General features: G+C 42.5%; 1 protein-coding gene across 1 annotated transcript in view; it reads left to right on the forward strand.

Moving 5' to 3' along the window:
- The window catches only part of tmem243b (transmembrane protein 243, mitochondrial b), a 41971-nt gene that overhangs the window by 6177 nt on the left and 8639 nt on the right, over positions 1–27155 (forward strand). Inside the window, exons 2-3 of the mRNA XM_063072656.1 lie at positions 14685–14910; positions 25557–25607. Of these exons, the coding sequence (XP_062928726.1) occupies positions 14833–14910; positions 25557–25607 (129 nt within the window). The 5' untranslated portion in view covers positions 14685–14832. The remainder of the gene's footprint in view (positions 1–14684; positions 14911–25556; positions 25608–27155) is intronic.

Consider the following 27155-nt stretch of genomic DNA (forward strand, 5'->3'; position numbering starts at 1 on the left):
TTCCCTCGTACATATGGGTTTCCTCCTGGTGCTCTGGTTTCCTCCCACAATCCAAAGATGTACTAGTTAGTAGGTTAATAGGTCATTGTAAATTGTTCTGTGATTAGTCTAGGGTTAAATAGGCGTGTTGCTGGGCAGCACGGCTCATTGGGTTGGAAGGGCCTGTTCATCACTGTATCTCAAAATTAAAAGAAAATAAAATTCCAGTGAATCTAGTGAATTCTAGTCAATCACAACTCCAACCTGTGAAGCTGCAATGTCCCTCTTATCTGCATAGCTAAATGCAAGCTACAAGTTAAAAGCTTATTCTGTCCGTGCCAAATCATTAATCTGTCTGGTCCCATCAACCTGCACCCAGACCATTGTCCTCAATTCCCCTCCCATCCATGTACCTGTCCTAATTTCTCTTAAATATTGAAATAGAACCCACACCCACCACTTGCGCTAGTAGCTTGTTCCACACTCGCACCATCCTTTAATCACAGGCCTCCTTTCAGAGAGGTAACCATCTACAACCACTCTCTGGCCTCTTCCATGAAGCCAATGTCTAATCCAATTTACTACCTCATCTTGAATGCCAAGGAACTGAACCTTCTTAACCAACCTCCCATGTGGGTTCTTGTCAAAGGCCATGCTAAAATCCATGTAGACAGCATCCACTGCCTTGCCTTCATCAACATACCAGGTAACTTCCTCAAAAAGAAAACTCAATAAAATTGGTTAGAAATGGCCTACCAGACACAAAGCCATGTTGAATATCCCTAATCAGTCCCTGTCTAACCAAATGCTTATATATCTGGTCCCTTAGAATAACTTTATCACCGCTGATGTCAGGCTCACCGGCGTATAATTTCCTGGCTTATTCTTAGAGCTTTTCTCAAACAACAGAACACCATTAGCTACCTCACCTGTCGCTAATGATGTTTTAAATATCTCTGCTAGGGCCCTTGCCAGTTCTGTACTTGCCTCCCACAGGGTCCGAGGGAACACCTTGTTGAGCCCTGGGGATTTATGCACCCTAATTTGTCTCAACACAGCAAACAAGACCTTCTCTGTAATCTGTATAGGGTCTATTACCTCAATGCTGCTTTGCCTCACTTCTGCAGATTCTGTGTCCATTTCCTGAGTAAATACAGATGCAAAAAATCCATTTAAGATCTCCCCTATCTCTTTCCACTCCATGAATAGATTATCACTCTTATCTTTCAGAGGACCAAATTTGACCTTTGCTATTTGCTCTTAATATATTTCTAGAATCTCTTCAGATTCCCCTTCGCCTTGTCTGCTAGGGCAAGTTTATGCCTTTTAGCCCTCCTAATTTCCTTCTTAAGTGATCTCTTGCATTTCTTGTACTCAAATACCTTGTGTGTTTCAACTTGCCTGTGCCTGCTATGTATCTCCTTTTTTTCTCTTATCCAGGACCTCAATATCTCTCAAACTAAGGCCTATATATTTATTTATTGTGCCACCCAATAATCCTCTAATTTAATCCTAGTTTAATCACAGAACAATTTACAATGACCAATTAACCTAGTAATTGGTACATCATTCGACTGTGGGAGGAAACTGGAGCACCCGGAAGAAACCCACATGGTCAAGTGGAGAACATACAAACTCCTTACAGGCAGTGGTGGGAATTGAACCCGGCTTGTTGGTACTGTAAAGTGATCTGCTAACCACTATGCTGCTGTGTTCTCTACATCTATTATCCTTGCCTTTTATTCTGACAGGAACATACAAACTTGGTACTCCCAAAATTTCACTTCTGAAGGCCTCCCACTTACCAAGTGCACCTTTGTCAGAAAACAGTCTGTCCCAATCCACACTTGCCAGATCCTTTCTGATACCACTAAAAATGGCCTTTCTTTAATTTAGAATCTCAACCCAAGAACAGAGACCTACCCTTTTCCAAAGTGTGGAACGAGCTGCCAGCTCAGGTGATGGATGCAAATTCAATGTCAACATTTAAGAGAAGTTTGGATAGGTACATGGGTAGGGAGGAGTGTGGAGGGCTATTGTCTGCGTGCAGGATGATGGGATTAGTTAGTTTAAATGGTTTGGCACGGACTGGATGGGCCCAAGGGCCTGTTTCTGTCCTGTAGTTTCTATGACGATATGAAAAGTGTTCCCCTACATAAACTTTTGTCATCTGCCCTGTCTTATTCCCTAAACTGAGATTAGTATCACACTCTCTCTAGGTCTTCTAACTAAGGAAACCTTCCTGAACACATTTGACAAATTCTTTCCCATCTAGCCCTTTTACAGTATTAGAGTTCCAGACAATACATTAGAAAGTTAAAATCACCTACTATCACACCCTTGTGTTCCTTGCAACAGCCTGCGATCTCTACACATTTGTTCCTTTTAATCCCACGGACTGTTGGGTGATCTATAATACAGCCCCATTAATGTGGTCATACCTTTCTTATTCTTCAGTTCCTCCCATAAAGCCTCTCTAGAGAAGCTGTCCAGTCTGTCCCGACTGAGTACTACTTTGACATTTCCCTAACAGGTAATGTCTCCCCTCCCCTTTTAATCCCTCCTACTCTATCACATCTAAAACCCTAGAACACTGAGCTGCCAGTCCTGCCCCTCCTGCAACCAAGTCTCACTAATGACCTCAGTGTCATAATTTCACATGTTGATCCATGCCCTAAGCTCATCCGCCTTTCCTACATGTACGTAGCTCAGAACATTACTCCCACCATGCTCACCCTTTTTATTCCTGATGTATGTAGGCTTGACAACATTTTTCTTCCCAATCTCTGCACTAATCTTCTTCCCCCCCTCCTCCACCCTTCCCTTCTGAGCCACAGAGCCAGACTCAGTGCCAGAGTTTCCTCTGCTAGATTGTCAACCCCCCTTTCCCCCAATAATATCCAAAGCGGTATACCTGTTGTTGAGTGGAACTGCCTCAACAACTGGTATTACCTGTAATAACAGTATATTTTATGTATTGAGCTGTAATGCTGCTGCAGAACAACAAATTCCACAACATATGTCAGAGATAATAAACCTGATTCTTTTTCTCAAAATTCCTTCTATGTTCCTTCATAAACACGGTCCTTGAAGCAAGCTTTCACAAATCCCCAGACTCCTCGATTCTGCTCCAAAACACATGACTTAGGGACAGTTCTAGAGAGAGATTGGATAGACGAGGACAGTTTAAATGGCTTTGGCATGGATTAGATGGGCTGAAGGGCCTGTTTCTGTGCTGTGCTTCTCTGTGACCCTAAAGTGTGATGTACATCTTGGATGAGCTGTAGAGGAAATAGTTGAAACAGGTTTTATAAGACCGTTGGACAGGTGCTTAGTAAACATTTCGAAGTGTATGGGCCTGACGTGGTCAAATGGGACTAGGTAGGATGGGACAACTAGCTAGATTGGGCCAAAGGGCCCTTTTCCTTGCTGTGTGCTCTGACTCTAAAATTTCTAGCTTGTGTTGCAGAATAATTTTCTCAGCCACCTGAATGCCCACGGATCATCCACTTGGCCTTTTGTGCCACCTGCTTTCTTTTAGATTTCCTGTGTTTTTATATAGAAAACCACAAACAGAAAAAAAACACTCAAAAGTGACCTTAAAAAAAAAGCAGAAGTTATTTTGATCTGCAAGCCTTTTAGATATCGGCTTCCTTAGGGCTGCAGCTTGCATTCATCCTGTGCTGGTTCATCTACACATTTGAGGGCTGGTTTCTGTTTCTTTCTCTTGACTGAAACCTGGTCCCTCTTTCTAACTTCTAACCTGGGTTCCCACAGTGAAAGCCATCAGACCTAGGAGCAGAATTAGGTCATTTGGCTCATCGAGCCTGTCCTGCCATTCTATCATGGCTGATTTATTATCCCTCTCAACCTCATTCTCCTGCTTTCTCTCCATAGTTTTTGACTTGCAGACTAATCAGGAATCCATCAATCTGTGCTTTAAACACACCCAATGACTTGATTTCCTCAGCCATCTGTGGCAATGAATTCCATAGATTCACATCTACATGGAGTGCTGTCTCAGGAAAGCAGCACCCATCATCAGGGACCACCACCAAGGTCATGCTTTCTTCTTGCTGCTCCCATCAGGCAGGAAGTGCAGGAGCCTCACATTCAGGAACAGTTATTACCTCTCAACCGTCAGGCTCTTCAGTGGGGATAACTTCACTTGCTCCATCACTGAAATGTTCCCACAACCTATGGACTCACTTTTAAGGGCTCTTCATCTCATAGTCATAGACAAGTACAGCACAGAACAGGCCCTTCAGCCCACTTAATCTATGCTGAGCCGTTTAAGCTGCCTGGTCCCATTGACCTGCATCCGGACCGTAGCCCTCCATACCCCTGCTATCCATGTACCTATCCAAGCTTCTCTTAAATGTAGAAGTCAAGCTTGCACTGCTTGCGCTGGCGGCTCATTCCACACTCTCCTGACTGTCTGTCTATGTGGAGAAATTTCCCCTTAACATTTCTACCTTTCACCCTTAACCCATGACCCCAGTTGTCCCTCCCAACCTCGTTCTCAATACTAATTGCTTATTTATTTATTATTATTATTATTTTTTGTATTTGGACAGTTTGTTGTCTTTTGCACTCCGGTTGTTTGTCCTGTTGGATGCGGTCTTTCATTAATTCTACTGAATTTCTTATATTTAATATGAATGCCCGCAAGAAAACGAATCTCAGTTTTATTTGATGATATGTATGTACTTTGATAATAAATTAACTTTGAACTTTCATTTTAAATCAAATACACATTATTGGTTTAAACCACATGCTATTAATTTGCTCTGTCAACACTTCTGTTACGTTACTTCCGACCATGATGGCTAGGATCTGGTGTATGCTGTGCTTGTGCGGTCAAGCTGATCGAATTGTAAACCGTGCATATGGAAAAACAAATTTAGGCCATTGTACAGAAGAAGGGTTTCTCACCTAAACATTGAGAGGCAGTTAGACAGGCAGAGTTGGAGCGATATCTAGACCATGTGCAGGCAGTTGCAATTAGCTTATGACATTGTGGTTGGCACAGTTGTTCTCAGTATTTGATTTTTGCAGTTTGTCTTTTGCACACTGGTTGCTTGTTAGTCTGTGTGTAGTTTTTCATTGATTTTATTGTATTTCTTTGTTCTACTGTGAATGTCTGCAAGAAGATGAATCTCAGTAAATGGTGACACACAGTACAAGTGTCCCCTGCTTTTCGAACATCCGCATTACGAAACCTCACTGTTACGAAAAAAAGCAGCGCGCGAAAAAAAATCAGCACGCGATAAAAGGCAGCGCGCGCCCCGAGCAGCTGCTCTCCCCCGGATTCGGAACGGCATTCCCGCCAGCATTGCTTAAACACGTGCCTGTGAGCATCCGTTAGCAAGATGAATTCTAAGGTATCGGAAAAGCCTAAAAGAGCTCGTAAGGGTGTTGCACTTAGTGTAAAACTAGACATAATTAAGCGTTTCGATTGTGGTGAACGAAGTAAGGACAAAGTGAGTTTGGCTCGTGGAAGCTGACGAAGATCATGTTGAAGAGCTTTTGGCATCCCATGACCAAGAACTGATAGATGAAGAGCTGATCCAATTGGAAGAGGAAAGGATAACAATGGAAACCGAATACAGTAGCAAATGGACCGAAGGTGAAGTCGTCCAGGAACTGAACGTGAAGCAACTGCATGAGATTTTCGCTGCAATGATAAAGTACGACTTTAATTTTGAAAGGCTACGTCGGTTTAGGGCATATTTGCAAGATGGTTTACAAAGAACTGTATGATAGAAAAATGCGCGAGGCTAAGCAGTCAAGCGTACTGTTGTTTTTCAAGCCTTCCACATCAGCCACAGCAGACGATGAACCTCAACCTTCAACATCGAGGCAGGCGGACATAGAAGAAGATGACTTGCCTGCCCTGTTCGATGAGATGACACCCCAGTGTCCCACCACCTCGACTCCCGGGCCCCGGACAGATACCGATTCGTGGAGAATGCAGCGGTAGCCGGGAGGCACACAGCACATCTTTGAGAAAGAGGCGAAATAAACATGCTAATTAATTAGGTGCCGCCCGGCACGTAAATGTCGGGCCAGATCAGAGGTGATTGCTGATTGCGTCACCTCTGATCTGGGCGGACAATTACATGCCGGGCGGCACCTAATTAATTAGCTTGTTTATTTTGGCTTTTTTCTTAAAGATGTGCTGGATGTGTCCCGGCTACCGCTGTACCCCTGCATGCTTTGCGGATCAGGATTGGGTCGCTGCCCGGAGGGTAGGGGCCACTGCTCCACCCCAACCTGCGACGATTCAACCTAACACACTGTCATCAGTATGCTCGGCGCTGTCCCAATTCCGGTAAGTGATACTACACTGTACATACATTATTTCTACTTTATATCGGCTGTGTATTTTTACGTGTTACTTGGAATGATTTGGCAGCTTCATAGCCTAAAGGTTACTGGAGAGCGTGTTTTGCCAACAGCGCTTGCGTGAGATTTTCTGCTGAGAGCGCTTGCACCGTGTTTTTGCCAATGGCGCTTGCGTGAGATTTTCACTACGGAGAACAGTTCTGGCAATCGTTGCAGAAAAGTATTTCTAATTTATATAGGCTGTGTATTTATCATATCATTCCTGCTTTTACTATATGTTACTGTTATTTTAGGTTTTGTGTTATTTGGTAGGTTATTTTTGGGTCTGCGAACGCTCACAAACTTTTCCCATATAAATAAATGGTAATTGCTTCTTCACTTTACGACATTCCGGCTTACGAACCCTTTCATAGGAACGCTGTACCTTCGGATGGCGGGGGAAACCTGTATGTACTTTGATAATAAATTTACTTTAAACTTTGATAGATGTCATGGGCCAAATAGCCTGTTCCTCTGCTGTACTGTTTTATGTAATTACTGGGATAATTTGGCACCCACTTTTGACTAATTTTGCTTCTAACTGGGTAGATAAATTCTACAATGCAACTAAAGTATTTGAACACAAAACCAAATCTTGAGTTTCTGATTGGTTGAGTTTTCCATTGAACATGTGTGAAGGTTCCTCCCTTTTGTTATCCCATCCCAGTTCATTCCAATTTTCAATCCATAATTTATCCACAAATTCCACAATGAGATTGATCAAAAAGGGAATCTATATTCCTTCCCATCACCTGCCCTTTCCTTAATCTGGATCTCCCATTCTGTCTTCATTCTAACCGGGCAAGCACATTGGTTTTATTTGCGTAGTCTACAAGAACGATGACTCAGAAGCCAACTGAATACTTAAACCATTAGAAGAAATACATCCTATGAAATGGCTGAGCAACATACACAAAATGCTGGATGGTCACAGCAGGTCAGGCAGCATCTATAGCGTGGAATAAACAGTCAACGTTTAGGGCCGAAACCCTACATCAGGTGTGTGATATGGTTGGGTTGGGTTGTTCTCAGATCTTGGCACTCCATTTCCAAATGTTTCTCACCATACGAGGGGGTGTCATCAGTGCGCTGTCCATTTATGGTGTGTCCTCTGAATGTTTGGCCTTTATATACATCAATCAGCTGATTGGACGTCCCTACGAAAACTCAATTGTGACATAGGGAGGGGGTCTGTTTACGGAAGTGTTGAGGAAAACAATGCTGCTAGGTAATGCATGTCACGTTTTTACTTGCACCATGACTTTCATTGATGCCCAGTTGAATTTGTGCCCTTCTAGATCTTTTTGGGTAGAGACTAGGGAGAGTTGGACATGTTGCTTCACAGCCAGTTGATGTTCATGGTTCCTCGTGGGTAGTTTTCTCCTGGTTTGGCTGACGTAACATTTGTTGCAGTCCCCATGTTGGACTTTGTAGACCACATTGTCTTGTTCAATTTGATATGATATGGCTAAATGGCAAAGAAGAGAGGGGTTTTAAAGTGAGTTCTCTGGAAGATCAAGATAATATGGGCAATAGTCTGTCTTCTATACAGCTATTTATAGCCTTGTTATTCCTGTCTGAACAGTCATTACACACCCTCCAGATCAGATGATTTTCATATGAAGAAATTACCATGTTCAAGGTCAAACTGCATGGTCAACATTTGACTATCTGAAATATGCAAAGGTTCCCTAACAATCTCCCATTTCACAGACATGAAGAGTTTATTCAAAGCCCTAGTTTCTTTTTTCAGTTCTACATTCCAGAGTCAGTCTCTACAACTTTCATCAGAAAATTCCAGTCAAGGGTCGATGCAGGTTGGAGGAGCAGCTTCTCATCTTCTGTTTTTGTAGTGTTCAACCTGACTGCATGAACATCAATTTCTCTAACTTGCAGAAACCAATTCTCTTTGTTGTCCCTCATTCCTGTGGGCCTCCTCCTCCTACCCTCACAACCTGCTCATCACTTCCCTATGATTTCCCGCCTCCTTCGAAGGTCTATCAGATACCTTATTCAGCACTTTGCCTCTTCCACCTATCCACTCCCATCTTCTTGCATCATTCCCTTCACCCCTCCCCCACCCACCCACCATGCCCCCTCACCTGGTTTCACCTATAACCTGCCAGCTTGCACTTCTCTCCCTCCCCCCACCTTCTTATGTTAACTTCTGTCCCCATCCTTATCAACCTTGATGAAAGGTCTCAGCCCAAGACATCGACAGTACATATCTCTTCTTAGATGCTGCCGAACCTGCTGAGTTCCTCCCGCGTTTTAGTGTGTGCCTTTACAACAAAAATATTAATTCTGCCTGACCCATTGAGTTCCTCCAACATTTTGCATGTGCCTATCAACTGGAAATATTAATTCTGTCTGACCTGCCAGGTGCTTCCAAGATTCCTTACTTTTATTTCAGATTTCCATCAGCTGCAATATTTTGCTTTTGTATATTCCAACCTATGAACAGTCTGTGGCCAATTTTAGAAATCCAGGAATCTGCCAACTAGCTTCATGTACCTCCCTCTCCCAGTACCCATTGATAGACCAGCCTTGGATTTACAATTAATCACCATGGTTTGTGCAGGATTTTCCCACATTTCCTCCGAATTCCTGTAAAGGGTTTTCCCCAGATTCACTCCAGGAAAGTCTCTTCTCCCAGATTCTCTGAATTTAACCTACTTGAAAACTGTGTTCAAATTAATCTTTCAAACTTCTAAATTTTAAAGATTGAAGAGAGTTTTATTTGTCACGCCTACATCAAAGCATATCGTAAATGCGCCAATTATGTAACTCAAATAATCATGCATTGCAATAGTGGTGTGTAGAAGAGCATCTCTGGATGCACAAACTTTGAAGTGGATGGGCTACAGCAGCAGAGCATCACACAAAGTTCCACTCCTCTGGCCACTTCATTAGCTACACTCCTGCACCTAATAAAGTGCGTAAATGTTGTTATACAAGATTTTCAGTAATATCTGAAATAAAATTCAATACATAATTCTTTGACAATATGCTAATTCTAGAACAGGTATTGACCATAAGACCATAAGACAAAGGAGCAGAAGTCGGCCATTCAGCCCATCGAGTCTGATCCGCCATTTTATCATGAGCTGATCCACTCTCCCATTTAGTCCCACTCCTCCGCCTTCTCACCATAACCTTTGATGCCCTGGCTACTCAGATACCTATCAATCTCTGCCTTAAGTATACCCAATGACTTGGCCTCCACTGCTGCCCCTGGCAACAAATTCCATAGATTCACCACCCTCTGACTAAAAAAATTTCTTCGCATTTCTGTTCTAAATGGGTGCCCTTCAATCCTTAAGTCATGCCCTCTTGTACTAGACTCCCCCCATCATGGGAAACAACTTTGCCACATCCACTCTGTCCATGCCTCATAGAAATGTTTCTATGAGGTCTCCCCTCATTCTTCTAAACTCCAAGGAATACAGTTCAAGAGCAGACAAACGTTCCTCATATGTTAACCCTCTCATTCCCGGAATCATTCTAATGAATCTTCTCTGTACCCTCTCCAACATCAGCACATCCTTTCTTAAATGAGGAGACCAAAGCTGCCCACAGTACTCCAAGTGAGGTCTCACCAGCGCCTTATAGAGCCTCAACATCGCATCCCTGCTCCTATACTCTATTCCTCTAGAAATGAATGCCAACATTGCATTTGCCTTCTTCAGTACTGACTCAACCTGGAGGTTAACCTTAAGGGTATCCTGTACGAGGACTCCCAAGTCCCGTTGCATCTCCGAACTTTGAATTCTTTCCCCATTTAAATAATAGTCTGCCCATTTATTATTTCTGCCAAAGTGCATAACCATACACTTTCCAACATTGTACTTCATTTGCCACTTCTCTGCCCATTCTGCCAATCTATCCAAGTCTCTCTGCAGACTCTCCGTTTCCTCAGCACTACCGGCCCCTCCACCTATCTTTGTATCATCAGCAAACTTAGCCACAAAGCCATCTATTCCATAATCCAAATCGTTGATGTACAATGTAAAAAGAAGCGGCCCCAACACAGACCCCTGTGGAACACCACTGGTAACCGGCAGCCAACCAGAATAGGATCCCTTTATTCCCACTCTCTGTTCCCTGCCAATCAGCCAACGCTGTATCCATGTATGTAACTTCCCGTTAATTCCATGGGCTCTTATCTTGTGTGGCACCTTGTCAAAGGCCTTCTGAAAATCCAAATATACAACATCCACTGCATCTCCCTTGTCTAACCTACTGGTAATTTCCTCAAAAGGAAATCAGATATTGAGAAGGAAATCAGATAATTGAACTTTATTTGTCTACTGTTCTTAATGAAGAGTTTTTTCCCTTATTGTCCCTGATGACTACTCCTGTGAAAGGTGCATCCAGCTGCAGCTCCTGATAAACCGTGTAAGGGAACTGGAGCTGGATGAACTTCAGATCCTTCCTGAGGCAGAGGCAGAAATAAACAGGAGTTGCAGGGAGATAGTCACCCCGAAAAGTCAGGAGGCAGGTAGCTGGGTGACTGTCAGGAGAGGGAAGGGGAATAGACAGAATGAGCAGAGCACCCCTGTGGCTGTTCCCATCAATAATAAGTATACCATTTTGGATACTTTTGCTGGGGACGACCTACCAGGGACAAGTTGCAGTGGTTGCGTCTCTGGCACCGAGACTGGACCCTCAGCTCAAAAGGGAAGGAGAGCAGTAGTGTTAGGGGATTCGATAGTTAGGGGGGCAGATAAGAAGTTCTGTGGAAGAGATCGAGAATCCCGGATGGTCTGGTGCCAGAGTCCGCGATATCTTGGATCGAGTTCTCAGTATTCTCAAGAGGGAGGGTGAGCAGCCGGATGTCGTGGTCCATGTAGGGACCAATGACGTAGGTAGGAAGAGTGAGGAGGTCCTGAAAGGTGAGCTTAGGGAGTTAGGCGCCAAGTTAAAGGACAGGACCTCCAGGATAACAATCTCAGGATTGCTACCAGTGCCACGTGCAGGCGGGTTTAGAAATAGTAAGATAGTGCAGATCAACTCATGGCTGAAGAGATGGCGCAGGAGGGAGGGCTTCAGATTTATAGATAATTGGGCAGTTTTCCAAGGAAGGTAGGACCTGTTCCAGCAGGACAGTTTACATCTGAACTGGAGGGGGACAAATATTCTTGCAGGTAGGTTTGCTAGAAAGGCTCCAGTGAATTTAAGCTAGATACAAGGGGGGGAGGGGAACAGATGTAGGGGAGAAGGAAGAAAAAGATGATAGTAAAATTGTTTGCACCATTAGTGATAAACAGAGAGTAAGAGGTGGAGATTTTCTTAAATGCATTTATTTTAATGCTAGGAGCATTGTAAGAAAGGTGGATGAGCTTAGAGCATGGATTGATACCTGGAAATACGATGTGGTAGCTATTAGTGAAACATGGTTGCAGAAGGGGTGTGATTTGCAACTAAATATTCCTGGATTTTGTTGCTTCAGGTGTGATAGAATCGGAGGGATAAGTGGGGGAGGTGTTGCATTGCTTGTCAGAGAAAATATTACAGCGGTGCACTGGCAGGATAGATTAGAGGGCTCGTCTAGGGAGGCTATTTGGGTGGAATTGAGGAATGGGAAAGATGTAGTAACACTTATAGGGGTGTATTATAGACCACCTAATGGGGAGCGAGAATTGGAGGAACAAATTTGTAAGGAGATCGCAGATATTTGTAGTAAGCACAAGGTTGTGATTGTGGGAGATTTTAATTTTCCACACATAGACTGGGAAGTCGATACTGTAAAAGGGCTGGATGGTTTGGAGTTTGTAAAATGTGCGCAGGATAGTTTTTTGCAGCAATACATAAAGGTACCGACTAGAGAAGGAGCAGTGTTGGATCTCCTGTTAGGGAATGAGATAAGTCAGGTGACGGAGGTATGTGTTGGGGCACACTTCGGGTCCAGTGATCACAATGCCATTAGTTTCAATATAATTATGGTGGAGGATAGGTCTGGACTCAGGGTTGAGATTTTTGATTGGAGAAAGGCTAACTTTGAGGAGATGTGAAAGGATTTAGAAAGAATGGATTGGGACAATTTGTTTTATGGGAAGGGTGTAATAGCGAAATGGAGGTAATTTAAAGGTGAAATTTTGAGGGTACAGAATCTTTATGTTCCTGTTAGGTTGAAAGGAAAGGTTAAAAGTTTGAGAGAGCCACGGTTTTCAAGGGATATTGGAAACTTGGTTCGGAAAAAGAGAGATATCTACAATAAATATAGGCAGCATGGAGTAAATGAGGTGCTGGAGGAATATAAAGAATGTAAAAAGAATCTTAAGAAAGAAACTAGAAAAGCTAAAAGAAGATACGAGGCTGCTTTGGCAAGTAAGGTGAAAATAAATCCAAAGGATTTCGACAGTTGTATTAATAGCAAAAGGATAGTGAGAGATAAAATTGGTCCCTTGGAGAATCAGAGTGGACAGCTATGTGTGGAGCCAAAAGAGAAGGGGGAGATTTTGAACAATTTCTTTTCTTCGATATTCACTAAGGAGAAGGATATTAAATTGTGTAAGGTAAGGGAAGCAAGCAGGGAAGTTATGAAAGCTATGATGATTAAAGAAGAGGAAGTACTGGCGCTTTTAAAGAATATAAAAGTGGATAAGTCTCCGGGTCCTGACAAGATATTCCCTAAGACCTTGAGGGAAGTTAGTGTAGAAATAGCAGGGGCTCTGACAGAAATATTTCAAATGTCATTAGAAACTGGGATGGTGCCAGAGTATTGGCGTATTGCTCTTGTTGTTCCATTGTTTAAAAAGGTTTTAAGAGTAAACCTAGCAATTATTGGCCTGTAAGTTTGGCGTCAGTGGTGGGTAAATTAATGGAAAGTATTCTTAGAGATGGTATATATAAGTATCTGGATAGACAGGGTCTGATTACGAACAGTGAACATGGATTTGTGCGTGGAAGATCATGTTTGACAAATCTTACTGAATTTTTTTGAAGAAGTTACTAGGAAAGTTGACGAGGGTAAAGCGGTGGATGTTGTCTATATGGACTTCAGCAAGGCCTTTGACAAGGTTCCACACAGAAGGTTAGTTAGGAAGGTTCAGTCGTTAGGTATTAATATTGAAATAGTAAAATGGATTCAGCAGTGGCTGGATGGGAGATGCCAGAGAGTACTGGTGGATAACTGTTTGTCAGGTTGGAGGCCAGTGATGAGTGGTGTGTGTCAGGGATCTGTACTGGGTCCAATGTTGTTTGTCATATACATTAATGATCTGGATGATGGGGTGATAAATTGGATCAGTAAGTATGAAGATGATACTAAGGTAGGTGGTGTTATGGATAATGAAGCAGATTTTCAAAGCTTGCAGAGAGATTAGGCCAGTTAGAAGAGTGGGCTGAAAGATGGCAGATGGAGTTTAATGCTGAAAAATGTGAGGTGCTACATTTTGGTAGGACTAATCAAAATAGGACATACATGGTAAATGGTAGGGCATTGAAGAATGCAGTAGAACAGAGGAATCTAGAAATAATGGTGCATGGTTCCCTGAGGGTAGAATCTCATGTGGGTAAGGTGGTGAAGAAAGCTTTTGGTATGCTGGCCTTTATAAATCAGAGCATTGAGTATAGGAGTTAGGATGTAATGTTAAAATTGTACAAGGCATTGGTAAGGCCAAATTTGGAGTATTGTGTACAGTTCTGGTCACTAAATTATGGGAAAGATGTCAACAAAATAGAGTACAAAGAAGATTTACTAGAATGTTGCCTGGGTTTCATCACCTAAGTTACAGAGAAAGGTTGAACAGTTGGGTCTTTATTCTTTGGAGCGTAGAAGGTTGAGGGGGGACTTGATAGAGGTATTTAAAATTATGAGGGGGATAGATAGAGTTGACATGGATAGGCTTTTTCCATTGAGAGTAGGGGAGATTTAAACAAGAGGACTTGAGTTGAGAGTTAAAGGGCAAAAGTTTAGGGGTAACACGAGGGGGAACTTCTTTACTCAGAGAGTGGTGGCTGTGTGGAATGAGCTTCCAGTAGAAGAGGTAGAGATATTGTCATTTGAAGAAAAATTGGATAGGTGTATGGACAGGAAAGGAATTTATAGGCTGAGTGCAGGTGGGTGGGACTAGGTGAGAGTTAAGCGTTCGGCATGGACTAGAAGGGCCAAGGTGGCCTGTTTCCGTGCTGTAATTGTTATATGGTTATTTATGAGCTTGATGGTTTATTAGATAATATTTATTTTTCTTGCTGTAGTGGTGTATACTCTTGGGAGCCAGTCCATTCATCAGTGGGAACTATTTCTTGGGACAAGTGAAGCAAATTGGTAGCATTAAGGTGGATTCATTCTAACTGTCTTGTTTGCATTTCAGAGTCGTTCACCATGAAAGCGAAGAGGAAATATCTCCACTGAAGTGCTTTTCATCAGAAGTGAATAGATTTACCACAATGTGGTTGGAATAACTTACAGAGAGCTTGCAAGATTTTGCTCTGCATGAAAGTGTATTGTGTAAAGTTGCAATGGATGAATATGCCACACGGACATATGGCACAAATGCACAAGACAACAGGCCCTTATTTGGGGAGACGTCGGCAAGGGTAAGGGCTTATAAAAGGCACTAATTAATTGAGAGTTCTGATCTCTTAACTCCAGAGCTCAATTTGAACATAGGCCAATTTTAATTTAGTTTCAGCTGAGTCACTGAAGCTCAGAGGAAATTATTTATTTCTACCTTGTGTTTAAGTGCGTGTCTTTAAGTCTGGATTGAAATAATTGAATTGTCGTAAGTGAAAAGTGGGTTAATGAAGGTGAAATTTGACAAATGACTGGAGTATCCCTTTGCATATAATGTGTAATTAATTTATATTTCACTTTGTTTGCAGTCCCTGCAGTGTGGTGCAATAACTTGTTATCTTTTATTTGTACTTTTTTTTTCAGAACCAGGCTCACAGCCGTGTTGATTCTCGATTTGACTGGTTTTTAACCTTGTTATATACCACTGATTTACTGAAACATCAAGTCCTAGTAGCTCTACTGAATAGAAACAGCCATTTTAAGGGAGCTGAATTTGTTTATTTATTTTTAGATTGTGAAACTAATTGCAAAGACCTAAAATTTACAGTTATATTTAACAGGGAATTGTATAATGAAAGAAAAATGCATTATTGTAATCTTTCTCATTGAAAGGAATCTTTTATTTGAGACTTTGTCAAGTATCATAGAACAATTATAAATTGTGAGAAAAAGTACTTTGAATTCGTAGTTCACTTTGATCTTAAAAACACAAATGCTATTAATGTATCAAGGGATGGGAAGGAGAGAGATCGTCAGTAAAGTAAAACACCTGGGGGGGGGGGAAGTAAATGAGCATGTTCAAAAATTCATGAAATTTGGCTGTAATGGTGCTTCCAATTCCCTTGATTATGACTTGAAGATTCAGCATCGAAAAGAAAACGAGGAGGGAAGGAACTGCATTAGGTTGCACTGATATTGAGTTGTGGTAAATTAGTGAGTCATTTCCTGTGCTAAAATGTTTGATTTCACAATCCTATTTAATATATTTTCTTATTCATCAGTTTTCATATCAATTATAATGTCTTTTCCAAGCTGAAACTATCTCTTATTGCATGCTCTCTGATCTAAGAAAGGATGTGCTGATTGGAGAGGCTCCAAAGGAGGTTCACAAGAGTGATCCTGGAAATGACGGGGTTAGCGTATCAGGAGTATTTGATGGCTCTGGGCCTGCACTCATTGGATTTTAGAAGAATTGGGGATCTCATTGAAACCTGCCGAATATTGAAAGGCCTGCATAGCGTAGACATGGAGAGGATATTTCCATTAGTGGGGGAATCTAGGACCAGAGGGTGGTGAATCTGTTGAATTGATTGGCGCGGACTGCTGTGGAGGCCAAGTCATTGGGCATATTCAAAGCGGAGGTTGATAGGTTCTTGATTAGTAAGGCATCAAAGACTATGGGGAGAAGGCAGGAGAATGGGGTAATAAATCAGCCATGATAGAATGGCAGAGCAGACTCTGGGTCCTTGTTGGCTGTAGCATTGATGTGGACAATATGCTAATGTATATTGGGAATTGCTTTAAGGACAAAAACATATTCAGATTTGGATTTATTTATCACTCGTACATTGAAATGCATTATTTGTGTGGTTGGACCAGGACAATAGCTAAGGTGCATTGAGTATTGATTTTTGGACAAAGCAGTGAATTGAGTAAATGCTTCATTCTCAGATTGGTGGGGTGGGAGACTGGCAGGGTTTGTGCTTCACCTACTACATTTCACAGTCTTCCGATGATTTGGGTGAGGGAACGGTTTGCTGCTGACATTAATGCAGAGGGTTTGAAAGTCTGCAGAGGGATTTTGGAGGGAATGCTGGGGGTGGAGTTGTGGTGGTGAGGGAGAGAACTGACAGATGAAATATGTAGTACACAAAACAGAAGTGGATTTTGGTTCCTCATCCGGTTACAGCAGGGTTCTGTTTTTGGGAACTTTTCATAACCCCAGTGTTCGTGATTGGAAAGTGGTCACAAACTGAGTTACTACGTGGCAGGAGATGCCTCTAGCAATGCCGGAGCCCGCAAATCCATTTTACCCATCCCCTAGACTGTCACTGTCTGTATGGGCTGTGTATTAGTCAAGTACTTGTAAGCTGGAGAGGACGGACCTGTCTGTGTTGGAGTGCTGGAAGTGACCTTGGCGTAGTTGTATACCAAGAACTTTCAAGGAATATCCAACTCATGTTCTCAGTGTTACTTATTTATTTGCAGAGTTTGTCTTTTGCACATTGGTTATTTGTCAAATCACAAACAAGAGAAAATCTCCTGATGCTGGAAATCCAAGCAACACAAAAGATGCTGGAGGAATTCAGCAGGCCAGGCAGCATCTGTGGAAAAGAATATAGTTGATGTTTTGGGCTGAGACCCTTCATCGGCAAGTCCTGATGAAAGGTCTCGGCCCAAAGTATCAACTATAGTATTTTACATAGATGCTGTCTGGCTTGCTGAGTTCCTCCAGCATTTTGTGTGTGTTGCTTAGTTATTTGTCAGTTCTTTGTAGTTTTTCATTGATTCTATTGTATTTCAAAGTTCAAAGTAAATTTATTATCAAGGTACGTCTATGTCACCATATGCAAGCCTGAGATTGATTTTCTTGTGGACATACTCAATAAATCTGTAGAATAACCATTATAGAATCAATGAAAGACCACACTAGGGTGTTCAGCCAGTGCAAATCACGTGACCCTGATCAGGAGGCTAAGCAGGTGCTGCACCTTTCCCAAGGGTGTCCTACAGGCTAGTGGAGAGAAGGAGCGCCTTACACCTCCTTTGTTAGAGACGTATCTCCACTTTGCCAGGCAGATATTAGCATCAGGTTTGCCATCACTGTTTCATGTCAGCAGTATAGTACAATCGTAAAAATCCTCTAAATTGCAATAAAAATAGATAGTGCAAAATGGTGTTCATGAGATGGCTGTCAGAAATAGGATGTTGGAGGGGAATTAGATAGGCACATGGATGATAGAAAAATGGAGAGCTATGTCGGCTATCTTAGATTGATCTTGAAGTAGAATAAAGGTTGGCAGAACATCGTGGACCAAAGGAACTGAACAGTTCTGTCCAATGTTGTATGTTGCATTGTATCCTGAAAATCGAAACGGACCAGCGCTACTTCACGCTGCACTGTTTGTAGCATGTTCCACAGAGAGCCACATGCATCGCTTGCATTGGTGTGAATTTTAATGGATGGCGGGCTGGAGATAAGTCTCTACCAAAGGAGATGTAAGGCGCATCTTCCCTCTGCTAGCCTGCAGGCCACCCTTGGGCAAGGTGTAGCACCTACTTAGCCCCCTGATCAGGGTCACGTGAAGCCATGGGAGATGCATGTGGTCCCTTGGAAAACGTACAAACTCCTAACAGACAGGTGGAAATTGAACCCCAATCGGTGATCATTGATGCTATAAAACATTATGCAAATAGTAATAATTCTGTTATACTATTGTTGATGATCATAATGTGTCTGGCTGCTCAAAGCATGATAATATCACAGATGCTGGGCGTCAGGAAGCCCTTGGTACTGAAATTTGTGCATCGTGGAGAGGGGTAATCCAAGGTACAGAGGTTGCTCACTGTTTCAAAGTTCAAAGTAAAATTATCGAAGTACATATATGTCATCAAATATTACTCTGAGTTATTTTCTTGCAGACATTCACTGTAGAATAGGGAAGTACTATAGAGTCAATGCAAAACACAAAGACCGACAAGCATCCAATGTGCAAAAGACAAACTGCAAATAAAATAAAGAAACAAATAATAAACAAATAATACTGAGAACATGAATTGTAGAGTCCTTGAAAGTGAGTCCATAGATTTTCAGTGTTGAGGTGAGTGAAGTTATCCACACTGATTCATGAGTCTGATGGTTGAAAGGTAATAACTGTTCCAGAGCCTGGTGGTGTGGGCTTAAGGCTCCTATACCAGCTTCTTTGCAGTGAAAAGAGAGCTGGCCTGGATGTTAAGTGTACTTGATGGATGCTGTTTTCTTATGTCACCACTTTTTTTTAAATGTACTGAATGGTGGGGAGGGCTTTTCCTATGATGGACTGGCTGTGTCCACCACCTTTTGTAGACTTTTCTGTTTGTGGGTACTGGTGTTTCCATACCAGGCCATGATGCAAGCTCTCCACTGTACACCTATAGAAGTCTGTCATAATTTTAGATGGCATGCTGAATCTGTGCAAACTTCTAAGAAAGTAGAGGTGCTGTTGTGCTCTTTGAAATGGCACTTACGTACTGGTCCCAGGAACTTAAAGCTACTGACCCTCTCGATCTTTGATACCCTGATGAGGACAGGCTCATGGGCTGCGGACTTCGTCCTCCTGTATTGAATAATGAGCTCTTTGGTCTTGCTGACGTTGAGTTAGAGGTCGTTGTTGTGGGAGCATTCAGCCAGATTTCCAATCTCCCTCCTATATGCTGATTTGTCACCACCTTTGATTGGACCTGTCAGCAAATTTGAATACAGCATTAGAATTCGCCTCACAGTAATAATTGTAAAGCGAGTAGGGCAGGGGTCGAAGCACACAGTCTTGTGGTGCACCTGTGCCAATGGAGATCATGGAGGAGATGTTGCTGTTGTGGGGGAACATTGCTTTCCTACCATTTACAAATTCTGAACGTGGATGTTAACTGGGAGAACACATTAACAATCCTGTGGTACTTTCTTTCATACATACAGAAAGGTGCTGGAAAAGGGCTGCTAACATTATGAAGGACCCCATCCACCCTGCTCATGGACTGTTTGTCCCACTGTCAGGGGGGAGGCTGTGTAACATCCATGCCTGGACCACCATGCTCAAAGACAGTTACTTTCCCTAAGCAGTAAGGCTGATCAACACCTCCACTCACTCACCCACCCTCCACACCCCCAATCACTGCTTCTTTATCATTCCCTGTCAGTCGAAGTCACCTCATGTACAGACACTCCAGTGGCTAGCGTCACTTTATGAACATTCAATCAATAGATCTATATAAGCTATGTTATGTAATTGTATTGTGTTTTTATTATTGTGTTCTTTATCTCTTCAGTTTTTTTTGTACTGCATCAGATCTGGAGCAACAATTATTTTGTTCTCCTTTACACTTGTGTACAATCTTGAATCTCCTCTTCCCTGCTCCCATCGATACAAAAGCCTGAAAGCACATACACTGTACCACCTTCTAACCCACTGTTATGAGACTTGAGACAATGGACTCTTGATCTTGCAGTCTACCTTGTCATGGCCCTTGCACTTTTTCTACCTGCACTGCACTTTCTCTGTAACTGTTGCACTTTATTCTGCATTCTGTTATTGCTTTACCTTGTTCTATCTCAATACACTGTAATGAGCTGATCTGTATGCATGGGTGCAAACAGTTTTTCACTATACCTCAAAGTTCAAAGTAAATTTATTATCATAGTACACATGTCACTATATACCACCCTGAGATTCATTTCCTTGCGGACATACTCAATAAATCCACAGAATAATAACCACATCAGAATCAATGTAAAGACCGCCCAACTAGGCAGGTCAACAAGTGTGCAAAAGACAACAAATTATTCAAATACAAAAGGAGGAAAAAGTAATAAATAAGCAATAAATATGGAGAACATAAGATGAAGAGTCCTCGAGTGAGAGTCCGATAGTTTGGGAGCATTTCAGTGATAGGCAAGTGAAGTTATCCCCTTTGATTCAAGAGCCTGATGGTAGAGCGGTAATAACTGTTCCTGAACCTGGTGGTCCTGGCGTGGATGTTACTTAGCCTTCACCCTGATGGTAGAGTGGTAATAACTGTTCCTGAACCTGGTGGTCCTGGCGTGGATGTTACTTAGCCTTCACCCTGATGGGAGTCAGTAAACTGTTCCTGAACCTGGAGCCTGGGGCTCCTGTAGCAACTTCCTGATCTCAGCAGTGAGAAGAGAGCATGGCCTGGGTGGTGGGGGTCCCTGATGATGGATGCTGCTTTCCTGCGACAACGCTCTATGTAGATGTGCTCAATGGTGAGGAGGGCTTTAGCCATGATGGGCTGGGCCGTATCCATTACTTTTTATAGGGTTTTCCACTCAATATAAGTTCAACCTCTGTATATTCTGACAATAATAAACCAATCTACGTCAGCATGTTCTACGCAAGTAAAATGATATTAAAATGCAAAGTGATAAGATGCAATCTAACACAACCTCTGAATAATCTGTCCTCACAGCTAAAATGTTGAAAGCTGTTTCTGATATTTATCTTAAAAATATCAACTGCACCTTCATTGTGATTTTCTAATTCTTGATATTTCAGAATGGTTTTCTGAAACCAGTACACTTTGAATTATCTGTTATGACGCAGGTATTCCAGCCATACAGAACACTGGATGGAAACAGATAGCTGCAGCATCTGTTTAGATGGCACCTTCAGCAAAGTAAACGTACGGAGTGGATTCAAATGAATATTGTCAAACAAATCATGACATTGCATGGTGTAAGGTGACGTTAAGGCAGGTGATCAGGGGTTTTGGTTGTGTGATGAGCAGCAAAGGCTTATTTATTGAAAGAATTTGAGTTTCGAGGTGGTGAGCAAATTCTTAAAATGGCAGATGTTGTTAGAAATCTAAACCCAGAATTGAAACCTGAATTAGTGTGAGGCAGTCAGTTGGAATCTTGAGTCTGCACTGCCATTCAGTGTTGGCTGATTTGATTGTGACTCTGCCAGTCACTCTCAGCCCCCTTTCATCCTCTTGCTTAGCAAGAATCCATCTTCTGCTGTAGATAGTCAAAGGCTCTATGTATACTGTGCAACCAGTCACCATGACCCTGGGAGAACAATAACACTGTTTCTTGACTTAAATGAGCACCCTATCTGTTTTAAACAATGATTCTAGCATGGAATGTTCCAAAGTTGGTTTAACATGCACACTGTGATTTTAGAACATAGAGTAGTATAGGACGCCACGGTAGCTTGGGGTGTCAGTTCATTTCCAGCGTCTGTAAGGAGTTTGTAGCTTCTTCGTGTGACCTCATAGGTTTTCTCCAGGTGCTCCAGTTTCCTCTCACATTCCAAAGATGTACCGATTAGTAGGTTAATTGGTTATTGTAAATTGTTCCGGGACTAAGCTAAGGTTATATTGGTGTGTTGCTAGGTGACACTGATCATTAGGGCTGGAAAGTCCTGTTAAACGCCGTATCTCTAAGTAAATAAAATACAGGTCCTTTGGCTCACATTGTTTTGTCGACCTTATAACCCGCTGTAGGATCAGTCAAGCTGTACCCTCCTACATATCCCTCCATTTTTCTATCATCTATCTGGCAATCTGAGTCTTAAAAGTCCCAAATGTATCAGCTCCTACCAACACCCCTGGCAGTGCACTTCATGCACCCACCATTCTCTGTGTAATAAAAAAAAAAATCCTTGCCTGTGACATCCCCCTCCCCATAGTTTCCTCCAATCTCCTTAAAATCATCCCCCCTCGTATTAGCCATTTGCACCCTGTGAAAGCATCTCTGGCTGACCACTATGTATGCCACTTATCATGTTGTACACCTCTATCAAGTTACCTCTCCTTCACTACCTTGGCTTGCTCAACCTTTCCTCATAAGACATGCTCTCTAATCCAGGATGCATTTTGATGGACTTGTGACTGTCAACAAACGTTTTTCCCCAGCTGAAGTTACTTACTGATTTGTCCAGTCTTGTAAGGTTGAGGCATCACATCTAAATGACAGCTGTGCAGAAGTGTTGAATTGCATAATGGCTGGGGATTCACTGGTAGCGGACAGTGAACAGATGATTGAGGTTTGATAGCCAGCTATACATCTGAGCAAGATCCTATCTGTGGCGAAAAGAGACTCCAGATGCTGTAATCTGGAGCATATATACAAACTACTCAGCAGGCCAAGAAGCATCTGTGGAGGCAGAGACGTTTCAAGTTTAGACCTTGCCTCGGAGTGCTTTTAAATTTTGTTTTATTTTAGAAATGTGGCGTGGAACAGGCCCTTCCAGCCCACCAATTTAATCCTAGTTTAATCACAGGACAATTTACAGTGAAGACTTCTGTCTTTTGACTGTGGGAGGAAACTGGAGCACCAGGAGGAAGCCCACATGCACATGAGAAGAATGTATTGAATTTCAATGGTCCAATCTGTAATATCATCACGCTACCGCTAGGCTACCATGGCTCCTCGTACATGAGGATGGATTCAGAATTGGCTTGCCTGAAGAAGGCAGAGGGTCGTGGTGGAGGGAGTACATTCAGATTGGAGGGTTGTGACTAGTGGTGTCCCATAAGGATCGGTTCTGGGACCTCTACTTTTCGTGAATTTTATTAAGGACCTGGATGTGGGGGTAGAAGGGTGGGTTGGCAAGTTTGCAGACAACACAAAGGTTGGTGGTGTTGTAGATAGTATAGAGGATTGTCGAAGATTGCAGAGAGACATTGATAGGATGCAGAAGTGGGCTGAGAAGTGGCAGATGGAGTTCAACCCAGAGAAGTGTGAGGTGGTACACTTTGGAAGGACAAACTCCAAGGCAGAGTACAAAGTAAGTGGCAGGATACTTGGTAGTGTGGAGGAACAGAGGGATCTGGGGGTACATGTCCACAGATCCCTGAAAGTTGCCTCACAGGTGGATAGGGTAGTTAAGAAAGCTTATGGGGTGTTAGCTTTCATAAGTCGAGGGATAGAGTTTAAGAGTCGTGAGGTAATGATGCAGCTCTATAAAACTCTGGTTAGGCCACACTTGGAGTACTGTGTCCAGTTCTGGTCACCTCACTATAGGAAGGATGTGGAAGGATTGGAAAGGGTACAGAGGAGATTTACCAGGATGTAGCCTGGTTCAGAGAGAAGGGATTATGATCAGAGATTAACAGAGCTAGGGCTTTGCTCTTTGGAGAGAAGGAGGATGAGATGAGCCAGGATAGAGGTATACAAGATATTAAGAGGAATAGATAGAGTGAATAGTCAGCGCCTCTTCCCCAGGGCACCACTGCTCAACACAAGGGGACATGGCTTTAAGGTAAGGGGTGGGAAGTTCAAGGGGGATATTAGAGGAAGGTTTTTAACTCAGTGGTTGGTGCGTGGAATGCACTGCCTGTGTCAGTGGTGGAGGCAGATACACTAGTGAAGTTTAAGAGACTACTAGACAGGTATATGGAGGAATTTAAGGTGGGGGGTTATATGGGAGGTAGGGTTTGAGGGTCGGCACAACAATGTGGGCCGAAGGGCCTGTACTGTTCTGTACTATTCTATGTCCTATGTTCTATAAGTACACCCTGGGTTTCCAGAATGGTATTGAGGGGAGCAAGCACAATTATAAAGACAACTGAACTGGGTCAGGGTCTCAATCCTAAATGTCACTGGACCTGGGGAAAACACGCACATTTCACAGGAAGAATACACAATCCTTCTTGCAGAGTGCACTGGAATTGAAGTCTTAACTCCGGTGCCCATCATGCTAACCGCTATGCTACTGAATGTAGAGGGGAGATGGCCAGTGTTAACTGGGAGGGGTGAGGCAGGGGCTGACAGGTGATGGGTAGAACAGGTGAGTAGGAGTTGTGATGGGCAGGAGGAGGAGCAGCTGGAAGGGTAATAAGTGGAACCAGATAGGGAGGGGTGAGGATTCCAGCTCTTGTCCTTTGATGCTGAGGTTGATCTTGATCAGTGACTTGCTTCTACAGTAGCATTTGAAAAACTGTCGACTGATTCTTCAGCAGGACAGATGAACAGTCTCGGCCCAACTGTTTATTCCTCTCCATAGATGTTGCCTGACTGCTGACTTCTGCCAGCATTTTGTGTGTGTTGCTCTGGATTTCTAGCATCCGCAGAGTCCTTATGCAGGATTCCCCAAAGCTTAATTTGCAGGTTGAGTTGGAGGTGAGGGAGGCAAATATGTTAGCATTCATTTTGAGAGGACTGGAATATAATATAAAAGCAAGGATCTAATGTTAAAGCACTGGTGAGGCCACATTTAAGTATTGAGAGTAGTTTTAGGCACCTTATCTAAGAAATGATGTGCTGATATTGGAGAGGGTTCAAAGGAGGTTCATGAGAATGATTCTGAGATTGAAAGGTTTATCATATGAGGAGTGTTTCATGGCTCTGGGCCTGTATTCACTGGAATTCAGAAGAATGAAGGATGACCTAATTGAAACCCCTCGAATGGTGAAAGGCTTTGATAGAGTGAATGTGGAGAGGATGCCTCCTGTGGTGAGGAATCTAAGATCAGAGGATGCAGCCTCAGAATAGAAGGATGTCCATTTAGAATGGAGATGAGGAGGAATTTCTTTCACCAGAGAGTGATGAATGTGTGTGGAATTCATTGTCACAGGTGGCTGTGGAAGCCAAGTCATTGAGTATAATTAAAGCAAAGGTTGATAGATTCTTGGTTAGTCAGAACATGAAGGGATATGGGGAGAAGGCCAGGAGTTTGGGACTGAGAGGGGAAATGTGTCAGCCATGATGAAATGGTGGAGCAGACTCGATGGGCTAAATGGCCTAATTCTGCTCCTATATCTTATGGGCCCTATGTTTATCGACTGATGCTATGTTATTGAGTGTTTTTAAATAATTAAGAAAAAGATGTTTTTAATTATTTAAAAAAATCCTTGGATGTTTCTCATAGTTTGAAATAATATTTACACTGTGCAGATTTATTGCATTGAACATAGCTTGAGATTTTAATTTCTCTCGCTTTCTTTCTTTCAGGATCGGATTATCAACATTGCTGTAGGTGTCCCCACTGCACTGTTGCTAATAGTAAGTACCAGAGGTTCAAATCTTAAGAGCAAACATACTTAGCAGTGGTTCTTTTATCTGTAGATAAGTATTATGTTTGCATTTAATTACATAATAGGTAAAGTTGGGGCAAGTGTTAATACACTTTCAGCAGGTAAAATCGATTGGTTGTGAGGAGGAATGTGGATTAGAGTCATAGAAACAGGTCCTTTGGCCCATCTAGTCTGTGCTGAACTATTAATCTGCCTCATCCCAGCAACCTGCACCTGGACCATACCCCTCCCATCCATGTACCTATCCAAATTTACCGTAATAAGTGTTGAAATCGACCCCGTATCCACCACTTGCGCTGGAAGCTCATTTCACGCACTCACCTCTGAGTGAAGAGGTTTCCACTCATGTTCACGCTAACACTTCATCTTTCACCCTCAACCCATGACTTCTAGTTGTAGTCTCACCCAACCTCAGTGGAAAAAAAGCCTGGTTGCACTTACCCTATCTATAGCCATCAGAATTTTATATATCTCTATCAAATCTTCCCTCATTCTCTTGCGTTCCAGGAAATAAAGTCCTAACCTATTCAGCCTTTCACTGTAACTCAGGTCTTCAAGTCCTGGCAACATCCTTTTAAATTTTCTCTGCACTCTTTCAATTTAATTTACATCTTTTTGTGAGTAAAACTCCACATAATACTCCAAATTAAGCCTGACCAACATCTTATACAATTTTGACATAACATCCCAACTTCTGTACTCAGTACATTGTTTTATGAAGGCTAATGTGCCAAAAGCTTTCTTTATGCCCTTATTCTTCTGAAACAAATAGGTGACTTATCGGTGGGTGGGAATAATGTTGTTATTCTAGAAGGAGTACTTCAGTCAAATAGATTGGTGCATCATTACCTGATCTGACTCAATCACCCTTTATCAATGATGGAATTGGCTTTATCAAATGACAAAAATAAATCTGGCAGAATTTATTATAGATGTCAAACATACCATTAGTTCTGAGAAGAAAGAAAGTGATTAGCTTTATTTGTCACATGTATGTCAAAGCATACAGTGAAATGTATCATTTACATCAAATCAAATCAGTGAGGATATGCTGGGGGCAGCCCACAAGTGTTGCCATGCTTCCGGTGCCAACATAGCATTTGTACAACTTACTGAACCTAACCTGTGCATCTCTGGAATGTGGGAGGAAACTGAAGTACGTGATGGGAGCCCACGTGGTCACGGGGAGAACGTACAAACTCCTTACAGTTGGAGCAGGAACTAAACCCTGATGTTACTGTGGTCGCTATAAAGCATTGCACTAACCGCTATATCACTGTGCTGCCTGCTTTCTGCTGATGTATTCTGCAGTTTCTGGAGACGGGAGAGTGATGAAGAGACTGAACGTGGGTAGGTGCAGGACTTCAGTGAGACCACAAAACGCAGCTGCGGTGTTGGACATTTGGCTTATCAAGCCTGCTACATTACACCATGGCTGATTCACCTGCCTTCTCCCCGTACTAATCAAGAACCTATCAATCTCCGCTTTAAATATACCCAATGACTTGGCTTCCAC

The sequence above is a fragment of the Mobula hypostoma genome, chromosome 20 (assembly GCF_963921235.1).
Source record: "Mobula hypostoma chromosome 20, sMobHyp1.1, whole genome shotgun sequence".
NCBI lineage: Eukaryota > Metazoa > Chordata > Chondrichthyes > Myliobatiformes > Myliobatidae > Mobula > Mobula hypostoma.